This window comes from Salmo salar, chromosome ssa11 (assembly GCF_905237065.1).
Source record: "Salmo salar chromosome ssa11, Ssal_v3.1, whole genome shotgun sequence".
In the NCBI taxonomy this organism is placed as follows: domain Eukaryota; kingdom Metazoa; phylum Chordata; class Actinopteri; order Salmoniformes; family Salmonidae; genus Salmo; species Salmo salar.
Genome location: NC_059452.1, coordinates 26,858,609 through 26,873,913, shown reverse-complemented (window position 1 = coordinate 26,873,913; position 15,305 = coordinate 26,858,609). Strand labels below are relative to the sequence as shown.

At 44.5% G+C, this 15,305-nt stretch overlaps 1 protein-coding gene across 4 annotated transcripts; it reads left to right on the top strand.

Moving 5' to 3' along the window:
* The first annotated feature begins 167 nt into the window (after positions 1-167).
* LOC106562348 (serine/threonine-protein kinase ULK3) lies at positions 168-12,171 on the top strand. 4 transcript variants are annotated; one of them, XM_014127171.2, is made up of 18 exons: positions 168-247; positions 400-500; positions 757-905; positions 1,096-1,236; positions 1,424-1,544; positions 1,802-1,897; positions 2,212-2,355; positions 2,516-2,598; positions 2,988-3,143; positions 3,228-3,333; positions 3,527-3,567; positions 3,734-3,836; positions 4,108-4,172; positions 4,413-4,491; positions 5,538-5,578; positions 9,739-9,786; positions 9,921-9,984; positions 11,012-12,171. In XM_014127171.2, exons 3-18 carry the CDS (start codon positions 807-809, stop codon positions 11,026-11,028), a joined length of 1,404 nt encoding a protein of 467 aa, XP_013982646.1. In that variant the 5' UTR covers positions 168-247; positions 400-500; positions 757-806; the 3' UTR covers positions 11,029-12,171. The 4 variants fall into 4 exon arrangements, with proteins under 4 accessions (XP_013982646.1, XP_013982647.1, XP_013982648.1 ...); XM_014127172.2 differs by lacking the exon at positions 1,096-1,236 and having other exon boundaries at positions 184-500; XM_014127173.2 differs by lacking the exon at positions 2,988-3,143 and having other exon boundaries at positions 185-500.
* Positions 12,172-15,305: the final 3,134 nt, after the last annotated feature.

Genomic DNA, 15,305 nt, shown 5'->3' with positions numbered 1-15,305 from the left:
TGTGAAAGCCAAACACACAGCAAGAGTTTTACTGTAGGAATGACTGATTTCAATAAATTCAATAAATACTATTTCAATAAATGTGAGATTGTCTTCTCTGGATTGCCTTTACAGATAAGGCCGAGTATTAAATATCAAACCGGTAGAGGGCAGTATAAAAAAGTGCCATGGTTTGGAGCATCTACTTGTCGTCGTGTTTTGACCAGCTGACAACGACAGCACGTTCACAGTGGAGCTAGCTAGCAATGTAAACAATCATTCTGCAACTCACATGCACCGGAGTCTGTGTATGGATGTGATTTGAATGTAACTGAAGGAGTGGGATGGTTGTTATATTTTTGTTTTATGTCGGCCCCTTTCCAGAAATTGAAATATTTTTGGTTTCAATACCCTGTACAGTAGGTGGCGGCGGCAATACACCAATAGGTGTAGTCTGTCAATACAACTTTGAAGAAGAAGAATCATTCTGCAAATTCGGCAGTATTTATACTTGAATGACGGTAAATATTTGTCTAAATATTCACATTTCTGAGAAGTATAGAAGATGGGCTGAGTTTAAAAATAATTGCTTGCTAGGTAGCAGCAAGTCAACTCAATATATATCTTCTGTAGTACTGTACTAGCTAGCACCTAGCTGCACCAGCCATTATTGTAGACGTTCCTGTTTCACTCCAGTCTGGTCAGATGTGACGTTAAGCATTGCTTTTGTAGCTATAATTGAATGAAAGAGACTAACTTCCTCTATATATGTTCTAGTGCACTTTGCAGCAGTGAAGGGGTCCACAGCAACTGTGAACATCATCATCATGGCTTCGAGCTTCGCCCCACCGAAACTGGCTGATTTCATTCTCACAGAGAGGCTGGGCAGTGGCACCTATGCGACAGTTTACAAAGCCTACAGAAAGGTACGCCATTCGTTGTAGACCGAGTTAGCTAGCCTATAAGCACAACTACTTGCATAAACAATACAAGTAAATAGTAGCAACTTCCTTAATAGAAATGAGAGTTTTGAGACTGGCCGTGTAGCCTGGCTTCCAAACTGATGTCATGTCCCGGACTAGAGCATTGTTCAGTCTACTGGATCTGTGTGTGCAGGGGGACAACAGGGAGGTGGTGGCAGTGAAGGTGGTTGGGAAGAAGAGTCTGAACAAGGTGTCTATGGAGAACCTGCTGACTGAGATAGAGATCCTGAAAACTGTTCGCCACCCTCACATTGTTCAGCTGAAGGACTTCCAGGTTTACAATCAGTTTAATATTTAATCAGCCCATCCCCACTCATATAAGTACATTTCATACAGGCTAACCTGACTCCCACATTGCTTGTCAGCCAAGACAGCACAAACTGATCTGGGACTCAGCAGGCTACATTTCATATCCTTGTCTGAGTGAATTGAGTCTAATCCTGTTCTCTGCCATTGGTCAGTGGGACAGTGAGAACATCTATCTGATCCTGGAGTGGTGTTCTGGTGGGGACCTGTCCCGTTTCATCCACAGTAGGCGCATGCTACCTGAGAGGGTGGCTCGGCTCTTCCTGCAGCAGATAGGTGAGTCACACCAGAGTCAGTGGTGCTTTAGGTATAAGTAACCTACATTATTTAGAGCACTATTTAATGATGTTGAGCAGTTCTCTCTCTCTCTCTACCACTCTCTTTCTCTCTCCCACTCAAATCAATTCAATTCTTTAGACTATTGACGTGGCAAGTTAAATGACTTACATTGTCAAAGTATACATGTAACAAAAAATGGTGGGACCAACACCAATAAGGCACTCTCTCTTCTCTTGCTACATGTCTGAAAACAGCCTGCGCTCTTCAGTTTCTCCATAATCATAACATCTCCCATCTGGACCTGAAACCCCAGAACATTCTGCTCAGTGGTTCTGTCCTTAAACTAGCAGGTACAGCACACTGGCAAGTGCCACAATCACACTTACATACAGTATTCCTTATGGTCACATTTCTATCTTTATTCATCTCTTGCATTTCATCACCATGGGACTGTGATATAAATCATAGCTGTGCCAATATGCCAGAGGTTATTGGTGGCACTGTCTCTGCACTTTTCAGTTGGGACATTTAAAATGCACCACTAAATTATGCATTAGAGGATTTTGTAATGCTGCTCCAAGTATTACCAGGTGTATCACAGTCTTGACTGAGACTAGTCTAGTGCACTTTGCACTGAAACATTTTTGCCCTATGCTGTTGTCAGATTTTGGCTTTGCGAGTTACATGTCTCCGTGGGATGAGCAGAGTGCTCTGAGGGGCTCTCCTCTCTACATGGCCCCTGAGATGGTGTGTCGACGGCAGTATGACTCCAGGGTCGACCTCTGGTCTGTGGGAGTCATCCTATATGGTAAGATTAAATAGAACACTCTATGCTCTCTTAAGCACAAACCAGACATTTCAGTGACATCAAACTACAACGTTACCGCTTTGAATGCCAAAGATGGTTTAAGTTTATATTGCTTTCTCACTTACTCTTATCATGTATTTGTTCTTTCTTCTGTATGTAGAGACACTATTTGGCCGGGCGCCATTTGCCTCCAGATCCTATGCTGAACTGGAGGAGAAGATCCGCAGTGACAAGCCCATCGAGGTAAGCTCTGTTACATCTATCTAAGGAAATGTGTGGTAGCAATGATTGTTCATTCTGTGACTGCTGTTAGAGGAATCATTCTTTCCCCTGTGAGTATATTTGCCACCACAGGGTGGCACGCTTGCTCAATAAACCTTATCTCGCAGTGCTTTCTTATTGGAAGGGACACTCCTGTGCTGGAGTGGGGTCTACAGTCTCCTCCTCAATCCAGTGGTCAGGACAGAGTGTAATAGTTGGAAGATAAATTATATCTATTAGACAATTAAAAAAAATATAACTCCAGCCACAAGTGGAAACGTTGCATTTAAAATCATCAAGGATAACACAATGTATGTTTTGCAACTTCTTATAAAAACATTGTGGTTCTCTGGTTGTGTTGTGTGTCTCAGCTGCCTGCAGGGGCCAGAGTGTCCAGGAACTGCAGGGACTTACTGCTGCGGCTGCTGGACAGGGACCCTGACACCCGCCTCACCTTCACTCAGTTCTTCTCCCACCCCTGGGTGGACCTCGAGCACATGCCCAACGCAGAGAGCCTGGGGAAAGCGGTGTGTGTGTGTGTCGGGTGCATGCGGGTGTGTGAGAGACAGCTAGATGTGTTGGTGTGACGCGCTGTCTGTCTCCTCTTGCAGAAGGATCTGGTCCTGAAAGCTGTTCAGAAGGACCAGGAGGGGGATAGATCAGCTGCTCTGTCTCTGTACTGCAGCGCACTGGAGCACTTTGTCCCTGCCATTCACTGTAAGAGCAGCATGCACAGCCCCTTCCTGCCACAATCACAACTTCTCTCAGTTCTCTCATCTATATAATGTCTAATTCCGTACCACAGTCCAACATCAACTGAAACGTGATACAAGCTCACAGAACTGGAGATGACATAATCAGAACACTATTGGTAACTGTCTAAGAAATGTATCTTCTTTCCTCTTTCCAGATGAGACAGACAGACTGCGTAAAGATGCCCTCAGGCAAAAGGTACAGAGTACACAAAGTATATTTGGTCTATTGTATTTTCATACCCCAAAGGCTGGACTGAAATTATTTGAATAAAATGAATAACATATGGCATGGATGAAAAACACATGCTATGGATGACATCATAGAATGAAGTGAATGACAGCAATAAAAAACCCTCCTGCAGGTTAGTCAGTACGTGTCCAGGGCAGAGGAGCTGAAAGCTCTGGTGTCTGCAGACAACAGCCTCTGCTTTGAGCAGTTCAAGTCCACCAGAGACATCCTGAGAGGTAATACAGCTAACTTTACCCGTTGTACATCATGGATAGTAAAAATGTAAATGTAATGTAAATGGATAGCATATTTCATGACCCTTGTATAGAGGACCTAATTTAAACCCTACTTTATTTGAAGGGAACCTTCGTAAGGACTTGATAACACATTCATAAGACTCAGAAGGAGCACATTATCAAGTGTAACTGGGTATTGATAAGTACCTAGAGGAGATGTTCTGAGAAGGCCTCTGGTCCAACCCTTACTCTCTGTCTGTCCCCCTCTCAGAGATGTCCCGGGACCAACCACGGGTGCTGGCTGCTCTGGAGCTGGCATCTACAGCCATCGCCATGGTAAGCTGAGGGGACTGGGTACCATGAGCAGGGCAGGGCATGATGATGGAGCTCTGGGGAGACTACCAGAGAGGAGTGAGAGAGCTGGGAGGGTGGTAGTGGCTTGTAGATGCTGTCTACAGCAGGATGGATTGAAGGCTACCGCTGTAGTTATGGGATCTGGGGGCTTTCTTGAGAGTGGACTACTATACCATAGTGGGACGTCTTTCCTTTTCATAACACACTTGTATTCCATTCCAGGAGGAGAATGGGATAGAGGATCATGATACACTGGCTCTGTACCAGCAGAGTCTGGGAGAACTACTGCTAGCCCTGGCAGGTAAGGTCTGCTCACTGAAAATCCCACATAGACTATATTAGTCCTTTTAGATGGGGAAAACAATGAGTCAGTCATCTATGCCACATACAGCGTCTGCTGCATGGACTCTAATAAACACAGGTGTGATTTTACAACCCTGCGGGGAGTCCGGGAGTAACACAGTAATTCAATCTCCAGAATTAAGAGCCTATTACATCAGAGACCGCAGCAGAGCCTGCCCTGAGTGTCTGCTGTGTCTCCAGCCCTCAGCTTTGGCTGACTGTTATTGTTATTAAAGAGACGGTGGCAGTGGTGGCCCATAATGGTCTCCTCTCCTCGGCGCTCTGGCTGCCTCTGCTCTGGCTCAGTGTCTGTATGTGGACTAGACTCCTCTAGGCTGTGGCCTGGTCTCTATTAGCCCTGACTCCACATGACCTCATGTGGGAGATGGTTCTAATGGCGGAGGCGAGGCAGGCGGGCGGGATGGGGATGATGATGGTGGAGCTGGAGCCAGATGTGGCTTTGAGCTGTGGATGAGACCTGGTGCCAGCGCCCTGTGTGTGGTATAGAGCTGCTCGCTGCCATCTGGTTCCCATTGAGAGCCCAACAGTCCATTTCTCAATGTTATTACACACTGGAAACAAATAAAAACTGTTGTCTGTCTTAATAGAGAAGAGACGGCTTGAGTCGTTAAATCATCTCCTGATGGATCAGGGGGATCGGGACCGTGGCACGTCAGCGAGACCAGGGGGATTGTGGGAGAAAACATTGTCCCTTTTGTGTCGCTATAGCCTTTGGTTGATTATGTTCCCTTCCCAGAATGCCTTGCTGCTGGAGAACTGGTCCCCTCTCCTCCTCAGGCAGGCTAATTGAAGAAAGGCTGCTTCAGTTTCAAGGGTTCCCCCTGAGCCTCAGTGGGCTATCACAACCAAACTGGCTCGGTAAATTACCCTCTCTTGTGCAAACATGGTGACTGGGAGAGCAGTGATCCATCTCTTTCTATTCTCTCCACCCTCCCTCCTTCCTTCTCTTTCTCCCTCTCCTCCCCCTCTATGTCTGTCTTCCAGCTGAAGCCCAGGGGCGCCGGAGAGAGCTGCTCCACGGTGAGGTGAGTTACTGGGGGTGAGGTGGATGAGAGGGTTTAGGTGAGTTACTGGGGGTGAGGTGGATGAGAGGGTTTAGGTGAGTTACTGGGGGTGAGGAGGATGAGAGGGTTTAGGTGAGTTACTGGGGGTGAGGTGGATGAGAGGGTTTAGGTGAGTTACTGGGGGTGAGGTGGATGAGAGGGTTTAGGTGAGTTACTGGGGGTGAGGTGGATGAGAGGGTTTAGGTGAGTTACTGGGGGTGAGGTTGGATGAGAGGGTTTAGGTGAGTTACTGGGGGTGAGGTGGATGAGAGGGTTTAGGTGAGTTACTGGGGGTGAGGTGGATGAGAGGGTTTAGGTGAGTTACTGGGGGTGAGGTGGATGAGAGGGTTTAGGTGAGTTACTGGGGGTGAGGTGGATGAGAGGGTTTAGGTGAGTTACTGGGGGTGAGGTTGGATGAGAGGGTTTAGGTGAGTTACTGGGGGTGAGGTTGGATGAGAGGGTTTAGGTGAGTTACTGGGGGTGAGGTTGGATGAGAGGGTTTAGGTGAGTTACTGGGGGTGAGGTTGGATGAGAGGGTTTAGGTGAGTTACTGGGGGTGAGATGGATGAGAGGGTTTAGGTGAGTTACTGGGGGTGAGGTGGATGAGAGGGTTTAGGTGAGTTACTGGGGGTGAGATGGATGAGAGGGTTTAGGTGAGAATGTGAGGTAAGGGGGTGAGGAGGCACCTGGTTCAGTGCTCACCGTAACAGCACATAGAGCACCTGAAGACACACACACACACACACACACACACACAGGTCTCTGAGACCAAACAAGCACAGCTATATCTGGGACACAACACCCAAGAGCATTCTCTGGAAGTCACCTGAATGTTTCCCTGAATAAAAGCTACGAACGTAATAGATCAGTGACACTGCAGTTTGGTGTACATGTATATCAGTCATATGACACTATAATGGTATCCACTGCAGTTTGGTGTACATATATATCAGTCATATGACACTATAATGGTATCCACTGCAGTTTGGTGTACATGTATATCAGTCATATGACACTATAATGGTATCCACTGCAGTTTGGTGTACATGTATATCAGTCATATGACACTATAATGGTATCCACTGCAGTTTGGTGTACATGTATATCAGTCATATGACACTATAATGGTATCCACTGCAGTTTGGTGTACATGTATATCAGTCATATGACACTATAATGGTATCCACTGCAGTTTGGTGTACATGTATATCAGTCATATGACACTATAATGGTATCCACTGCAGTTTGGTGTACATGTATATCAGTCATATGACACTATAATGGTATCCACTGCAGTTTGGTGTACATATATATCAGTCATATGACACTATAATGGTATCCACTGCAGTTTGGTGTACATATATATCAGTCATATGACACTATAATGGTATCCACTGCAGTTTGGTGTACATATATATCAGTCATATGACACTATAATGGTATCCACTGCAGTTTGGTGTACATGTATATCAGTCATATGACACTATAATGGTATCCACTGCAGTTTGGTGTACATATATATCAGTCATATGACACTATAATGGTATCCACTGCAGTTTGGTGTACATGTATATCAGTCATATGACACTATAATGGTATCCACTGCAGTTTGGTGTACATGTATATCAGTCATATGACACTATAATGGTATCCACTGCAGTTTGGTGTACATGTATATCAGTCATATGACACTATAATGGTATCCACTGCAGTTTGGTGTACATATATATCAGTCATATGACACTATAATGGTATCCACTGCAGTTTGGTGTACATGTATATCAGTCATATGACACTATAATGGTATCCACTGCAGTTTGGTGTACATATATATCAGTCATATGACACTATAATGGTATCCACTGCAGTTTGGTGTAGCATTGAGCATTTGTTTTGCAAGCAACCAGGTCAACAACACACAACAATGTTTCAACAACAAACCCCAGAGGGAGAGAGATTTAAAGCTGGGCTCATAGACCTCCCTATTTGAAGTTTTATGGGCGCTTGGCTTAAGTAAATTCAGATGCGGCTGTAATAATCGAACGCTGGGGAGGACTGCAGATCGAAAGCATGTGTGTGAGAACACAAAGAGCCCCGACTGCAGCTAGGAATGGTCTCCATGTGTGTTGGTTCATCTCTTGAGCACAGTTCAGCCTTTCTTAACTCAGGGCTGTATTTCCCAGTTCAATATGCCTGGGCTTATCATATACAGTTGAAGTCGGAAGTTTACACGGTTACATACACTTAGTCATTAAAACTATTTTTCAACCACTCCACAAATTTCTTGTTAACAAACTATCGCTTTGGCAAGTCGGTTAGGACATCTACTTTGTGCATGACGCAAGTAATTTTTCCAACAATTGTTTACAGACAGATTATTTCACTTATAATTCACTGTACCACAATTCCAGTGGGTCAGAAGTTTACATACACTAAGTTGACTGTGCCTTTTAAACAGCTTGGAAAATTCCAGAAAATGATGTCATGGCTTTAGAAGCTTCTGATAGTCTAATTGACATCATTTGAGTCAATTGGAGGTGTACCTGTGGATGTATTTCAAGGCCTACCTTCAAACTCAGTGCCTCTTTGCTTGACATCATGGGAAAATCCAAAGAAATCAGCCAAGACCTCAGAACAAAAATGTAGACCTCCACAACTCGGGTTCATCCTTGGGAGCAATTTCCAAACGCCTGAAGGTACCATGTTCATCTGTACAAACAATAGTATGCCAGTATAAACACCATGCAGCCGTCATACCGCTCAGGAAGGAGACGCGTTCTGTCTCCTAGAGATGAACGTACTTTGGTGCGAAAGTGCAAATAAATCCCAGAACAACAGCAAAGGACCTTGTGAAGATGCTGGAGGAAATGGGTACAAAAGTATCTATATCCACAGTAAAACGAGTCCTATATCGACATAACCTGAAAGGCCGCTCAGCAAGGAAGAAGCCACTGCTCCAAAACCGCCATAAAAAAGCCAGACTATGGTTTGCAACTGCACATGGGGACAAAGATTGTGCTTTTTGGGGAAATGTCCTCTGGTCTGATGAAACAAAAATAGAACTGTATGGCCATAATGACCATCGTTATGTTTGGAGGAGAAAGGGGGTGGCTTGCAAGCCGAAGAACACCATCCCAACCGTGAAGTACGGGGTGGCAGCATCATGTTGTGGGGGTGCCCTGCTGCAGGAGGGACTGGTGCACTTCACAAAATAGATGGCATCATGAGGCAGGAAAATGATGTGGATATATTGAAGCAATATCTCAAGACATCAGTCAGGAAGTTAAAGCTTAGTCGCAAATGGGTCTCCAAATGGACAATGACCCCAATCGTACTTACAAAGTTGTGGCAAAATGGCTTAAGGACAACAAAGTCAAGGTATTGGAGTGGCCATCACAAAGCCCTGCCCTCAATCCTATAGAACATTTGTGGGCAGAACTGAAAAAGCGTGTGCGTGCAAGGAGGCCTACAAACCTGACTCAGTTACACCAGCTCTGTCGGGAGGAATGGGCCAAAATTCACCCAACTTACTGTGGGAAGCTTGTGGAAGGCGACCCGAAACGTTTGACCCAAGTTAAACAATTTAAAGGCAATGCTCCCAAATAGTAATTGAGTGTATGTAAACTTGATGAAAGAAATAAAAGCTGAAATTAATCATTCTCTTTGCTATTATTCTGACATTTCACATTCTTAAAATAAAGTGGTGATCCTAACTGACCTAAGACAGGGAATTTGTACTAGGATTAAATGTCAGGAATTGTGAAAAACTAAGTTTAAATGTATTTGGCTAAGGTGTATGTAAACTTCTGACTTCAACTGTAAGAACACCAGCCTTGAACTAGTTGGAAGGTTAATACATTTTATTTTACAGCTGTAATCTTACTTTGGGTGTAATTTGCTAGTATTACAGCCTTGGTGCTGAGGTTACTATGATATATAATGTTGGGAGTCTGGGTGGATGCAGCCGCCTTTGTCTCGGTCAGGATGATTATTCTACCACAACAGATCTGTCTTTTAAAGGGTCATTATAGGAAGCCATCCACCTTAGTCTACCCTCATCATCACCATCACCAGACGTTATAGAAAGGAGAATGTGGATGACTGGATGGATTACATACTAAACACCACCTCTCACTTTGCAGATCAAGAGCCTAATGACCAGAGCTGAATACCTCAAAGAACAGATCAAGGTAGGAATAGCGATGACTTGACTTTTTAGTAGATATAAACCCTGTATGTTTGTATTTGTATCTCAGTGTCTTTAATCCCAAGCAAACATTGTGGCCCATGATTTTGAGTCGTATCATCTTTTTGTGTCTTTCAGATGCTGGAGACCCAAAAAGATGTGTCAATGGATAGAGAGCCTCTATCAGAATCTGTGAGAAGTTGTGAGTATTCCTGTGAGGGTAGCATAGTATTCACATTTCCCATTAGATATTGTGTACGTGCTGGTGTAGGGGTGTGTGTCACAGAACGTCCCAGCAGAGGGGCTTGCAGCTAAGCAGACTGGTCAGTGGGATATACCAGGGGTTAAGTGAAAATTGGCCGCCTGAAGCTGTAATGAAATTTCCCTTCAGTGGAGGTTTTTCCACTAGTTAAACACAAGCCGTTCTCTTACCATGCTGGCCTCCCCGTTGGAGCGTCTGGATCTTTGATTTCAGCTCAGTCCTGCACAGCGCTGGGCTGCTCTGCCCTCTGACCTCTTATAAAACCCACCTTGTGAAAGTGAGACTTGGCTCTAACCAAGGAGAAGAACCCCCCCCCCAGTCACAACACATGCATAACACATACACATGCACACCCATGGACAACATGCACACTAGCTGCGAGGGAGGGAGTTAGTTGATATATAGTAGAGCCAGACAATATCCTGTTTCGAGTTAGAAATTCCAGAGGAATTATGTTCGAAGGGGGTTCAATGAATTTGGAACAGATTCAGGTTTCATGAACATGGCTTGTTACGTTGCTGTTATTTTAACACATTGCGGCCACAGTCAGCCATGTCATGTTGGCAGCTCTCCAGCTGGAGGGGTCACAGCAACGCCCAAGACTGTCTGGCTGGTGACCTTAAACTACTACTACGCTAACTACAAACAAAGCAGTAAAGTCTAGGCCTAATGCTCTCAATCTGTATCCTAAATGCCACCCTATTCCATACATAGTTCAGCCCGGTCAAAAGTAGTGAGCTATGCGGGAGTAGGGTGCCATTTGGTACACAGCCTCAGTCTCTGAGCTTGTCCCATAATACAGGACAGTAATACAGCCATTATACCTTTTTATTGCCATGTGTATTGAATACATTGGAAATCTTAATTACTCAACAGAAATCTACTCACAGATCAGTACTGAGGTAAGCCATGTCTATATGATGATAATGCAGACTCTAACACGTCTGTCGACGCTTGCCCCCCTCAGCATGCTGTGTGCAGTGAGCCAGCCTGGCAGTAGGAACCAGAGAGAGGTGCCTGCGGAGCCCCAGACCCTCTACGGGTCAGGCTAAGGAATCCCTCAGGCCTCTGAGACCATGGCCTCATTAGTCTCCCATCACCATACTCGTAAGTCTCAATCATCGCACGGCTGTTGTTTCCCAACAAACGTGAGAAAGCCTGGAAATGGAGGCTATGGCGTCAATCTACCCTGTTATTACTCTGCCTGGACTTCAACTAGCAGCTTATCAGCCTTGCTCCCCCTCACCACCACCACAACACAGAAGACTGTCACAGTCACTGCTCAGCCTCAAAGCCCTCCTGCCTAACCATTCATATGGAAAGGCTGGACAACTAGTATGCTAATACTGTACTGTCATGATAAACTAGTGCTGTATCATGTTGTTATGTTATGTTGCAGGATGAATAAGAGTAATAATGAGCCTCAAATGCTTGTAGTTGCAAAATAGATGGCGACTTGAACTCAGAATGGCTACCCAGCATAGCAAGTTTGTAGTCTGTAACTGATGGGAGTTATCGAAATGTATCATTAATATTTGGGAAAGCTCTTCTGGCGCCCCACACACACACGCGCACACATACAAACTAAATCCATTTTCTGTGGCCTGACCACAGCCTCACCACGCTCTCCGCTGATGGAGCAGCCTCTACCACTATGAGAGGAAAACTGGAGAGGTGCGGCTGCTGCCTTATTTACTCTGTAGACTTTCATTTACTTTTGGGTTGGCACCGGTCAGGATGAAGGCATACAGTAGCAACTGTGAAGTCAAGGCGTGCTTCACAACTCAGCCTGCTTTAGTAGCCTGCCAAAAGGTTGGACATTTGGTGACAGGTTAACAGTTACTGCTGTTGTGGGTCTTTTCCTTTCTGTTTGATTTCAGTGAGCCAGGTTGTGTGCATGAATCTACTTTCAAGGGAACTTTCAATATTTGTGAATATACTGTATCATAGGAGGCTATCTGCTGTTTAATAAGGAAATGGAATGGTGTAACTGAAAAGGGAGTGCAAAGAAATGTCTGTCGACTTGAGAACTGACAATTGTGTATTGTTTTTGTTGAAACATTTTGTATGATTTTATAAATTATTACCGTAAAAGGCTGATTCAATTTAAATAAAATGGCTATGTAATGTGTTGTCATGGCCTGTATTCATTGTGTTTTGAGATAAAGCCCGAGATTGAGTAAATTAAAATAGTGCCTTTGGAAAGTATTCAGACCCCTTGACTTTTTCCACATTTTGTTACATTACAGCCTTGTTCTAAAATGGATTAAATAAAAATCCTCAGCAATCTATACACAATACCCCATAATGACAGTGAAAACAGGTTTTGAGACATTTTTGGACACTCATGAAAAAAAAAATACATTATTTACGTATGTATTCAGACCCTTCGCTATGAGACTCAATTGAGCTCAGGTGCATCCTGTTTCCATTGATCATCCTTGAGATCTTTCTACAACTTGATTGGAGTCCACCTGTGGTAAATTCAATTGATTGGACATTATTTGGAAAGGCACACACCTGTCTATATAAGGTCCCGCAGTTGACAGTGCATGTCAAAGCAAAAACAAAGCCATGAGGTCGAAGGAATTCATAGAGCTCCGAGACAAGATTGTGTCGAGGCACAGATCTGGGGAAGGGTACAAAAAAGAATCTGCAGCTTTGATGACCCACAAGAACACGGTGGCCTCCATTCTAAAAGGGAAGTTTGGACCCACCAAGACTCCTTCCTAGAGCTGGCCGCCCGGCCAAACTGAGCAATCGGAGGAGAAGGGCCTTGGTCAGGGAGGTGACCAACAACCTGATGGTCACTCTGCCAGAGCTCTAGAGTTCCTCTGTAGAGATGGGAGAACCTTTCAGAAGGACAACCATCTCTGCAGCACTCCACCAATCAGGCCTTTATGGTAGAGTGGCCAGACGGAAGCCACTCTTCAGAAACAGGCACATGACAGCCCGCTTGGAGTTTGTCAAAAGGCACCTAAAGACTCTCAGACAATGAGAAACAAGATTCTCTGGTCTGATTAAACCAAGATTGAACTCTTTGGGCTGAATGCCAAGTGTCACGTCTGGAGGAAACCTGTCACCATTCCTATGGTGAAGCATGGTGGTGGCAGCATCGTGCTGTGGGGATGTTTTTCAGAGGCAGCGACTGGGAGTCTAGTCAGGATCGAGACAAAGATGAACAGAGCAAAGTACAGAGAGATCCTTGATGAAAACCTGCTCCAGAATCAGTGCTCAGGACCTCAGACTGGGGTGAAGGTTCCTTCCAACAGGACAACGTCCCTAAGCACACAGCCAAAACAACGCAGGAGGGGCTTCGGGACAAGTCTCTGAATGTCCTTGTGTGGTCCAGCCAGAGCCCGGACTTGAACCTGATTGAACATTTCTGGAGAGACCTGAAAATAGCTGTGCAGCAACACTCCCCATACAACCTGACAGAGCTTGAGAGGATCTGCAGAGAAGAATGGAGAAACTCCCCAAACACAGATGTGCCAAGCTTGTAGCGTCAAACCCAAGACTCAAGGCTGTAATCACTGCCATAAGTGCTTCAACAAAGTACTGAGTAAATTATCTGAATACTTATGTAAATGTGATATTTCCGTTTTTTTATTTTTAATAAATTAGCAACAATTTCTAAAAAAAACATTTTTTGCTTTGTCATTATGGGATATTGTGTGTAGATTGATGAGGAGGAAAAAACTATTTAATCCATTTTAGAATAAGGCTGTAACGTAACAAAATGTGGGAAAAGTAATGTGGTCTGAATACTTTTTTCCGAAGGCACCGTACTTGTAGTTCGGGTTGAAATGTAAAGCTTGGTAAAATAACATTGTGGTCTGAGTGTAAGGTTTCATGGATGTCTTGGTGAGTCTGTCACTGCCTGTTGGAGGCCTACTGCTGTCTCCTGGCCATGTAGTCACCATTTGGTTCCCTCTCCTGAGGACACAACTGGCCCGTTTCCATAACGTAAGGAGAGGAAGCCCTAATGTAGTCCAGAGTAGCTGGGCGTGTAGAGGACTGGCAGGAGCACCAGTAGAGATGGAGGTATTCGCTGTAAGAGAATGCCAAAAAGTTGAATAGTCAACCACTATGCCTTTTACCCCTCTGACCCCCTTACCAACCAACCACAGCCCTGTGGCATTGTGGGTTTAATTGGCCTCCATTTCAGTTCAGCTCCATCATGAGCACTTGTACCCTTTCCCCCTCTCCTGGCTCTCTATCAGCCTCTGTTGATACTCCTAATGGGACGACGGTGGAGCTGTATTGACATCAGCTAAAGTTATAAAGGGGGGTGGGTGCGGGGTTAATCTGTAAGGAACTAAAGACCCCTCAACTTCCCAACCCCCAAACACACACACATCAACCATTCACCGTGGGTAGACTGCTATCCTGAATAGAACATTGTACAGATGAGAGACAAAACTCTCCCCTAAATCCCTGTGTCACCCCCTCTCCTAGACCTGGGGGCAGGCAGGGGTTTGTTTCAGAGAAACGTTGAATAAAGATAATTTAGAAAATGGGCTCCAGCACACTGCAGCCTCTGTAAATCCTCCCTCTGCCGTCCCCCACTCACCCCAAGGCTCCCCTGCTTCTGTTTGTTTTGATTTTGTTCCCAGAAGCTGAGTGGGGATTTGAAGGAGGGGTGTGGGTGAGTTAGAGTTGGACAACTTTGAGATGCATGGCGATGGTTAGACAGATTGGCTGAGCTGAGTTAGGAGGGTCTTACCTCAACTATACAGAATCTCTTTCCCTCCCTTCCGCTTCTAAATACACCAGTGAAATGCACTTTTGAACAATCTAAGGTCTGTTGAGCATTACATTATGTTCTAAACAAAATACTTACTCGTAAGTAAGCATTTCACTGTAAAGTCTACACCTGTTGTATTCTGTGCATGTGACCAATCAAATTTGATTTAGGTGAAGATGGGAAGGGGACAACTTGGTCAGTCTATTGTCAAAGGAACTATGAATTGAACGCAGATTTCCTGTCATGACTTCAAATTCCACTTATCTTGACTCGTTCAAACTTAGATTACATAACACTTCCATACAGTTTGTTAAGGACCTAGATAATTATTACTTCCATACAGTTTCTTAAGGACCTAGATAATTATTACTTCCATACGGTTTGTTAAGGACCTAGATAATTATTACTTCCATACAGTTTGTTAAGGACCTAGATAATTATTACTTCCATACGGTTTGTTAAGGACCTAGATAATTATTACTTCCATACAGTTTGTTAAGGACCTAGATAATTA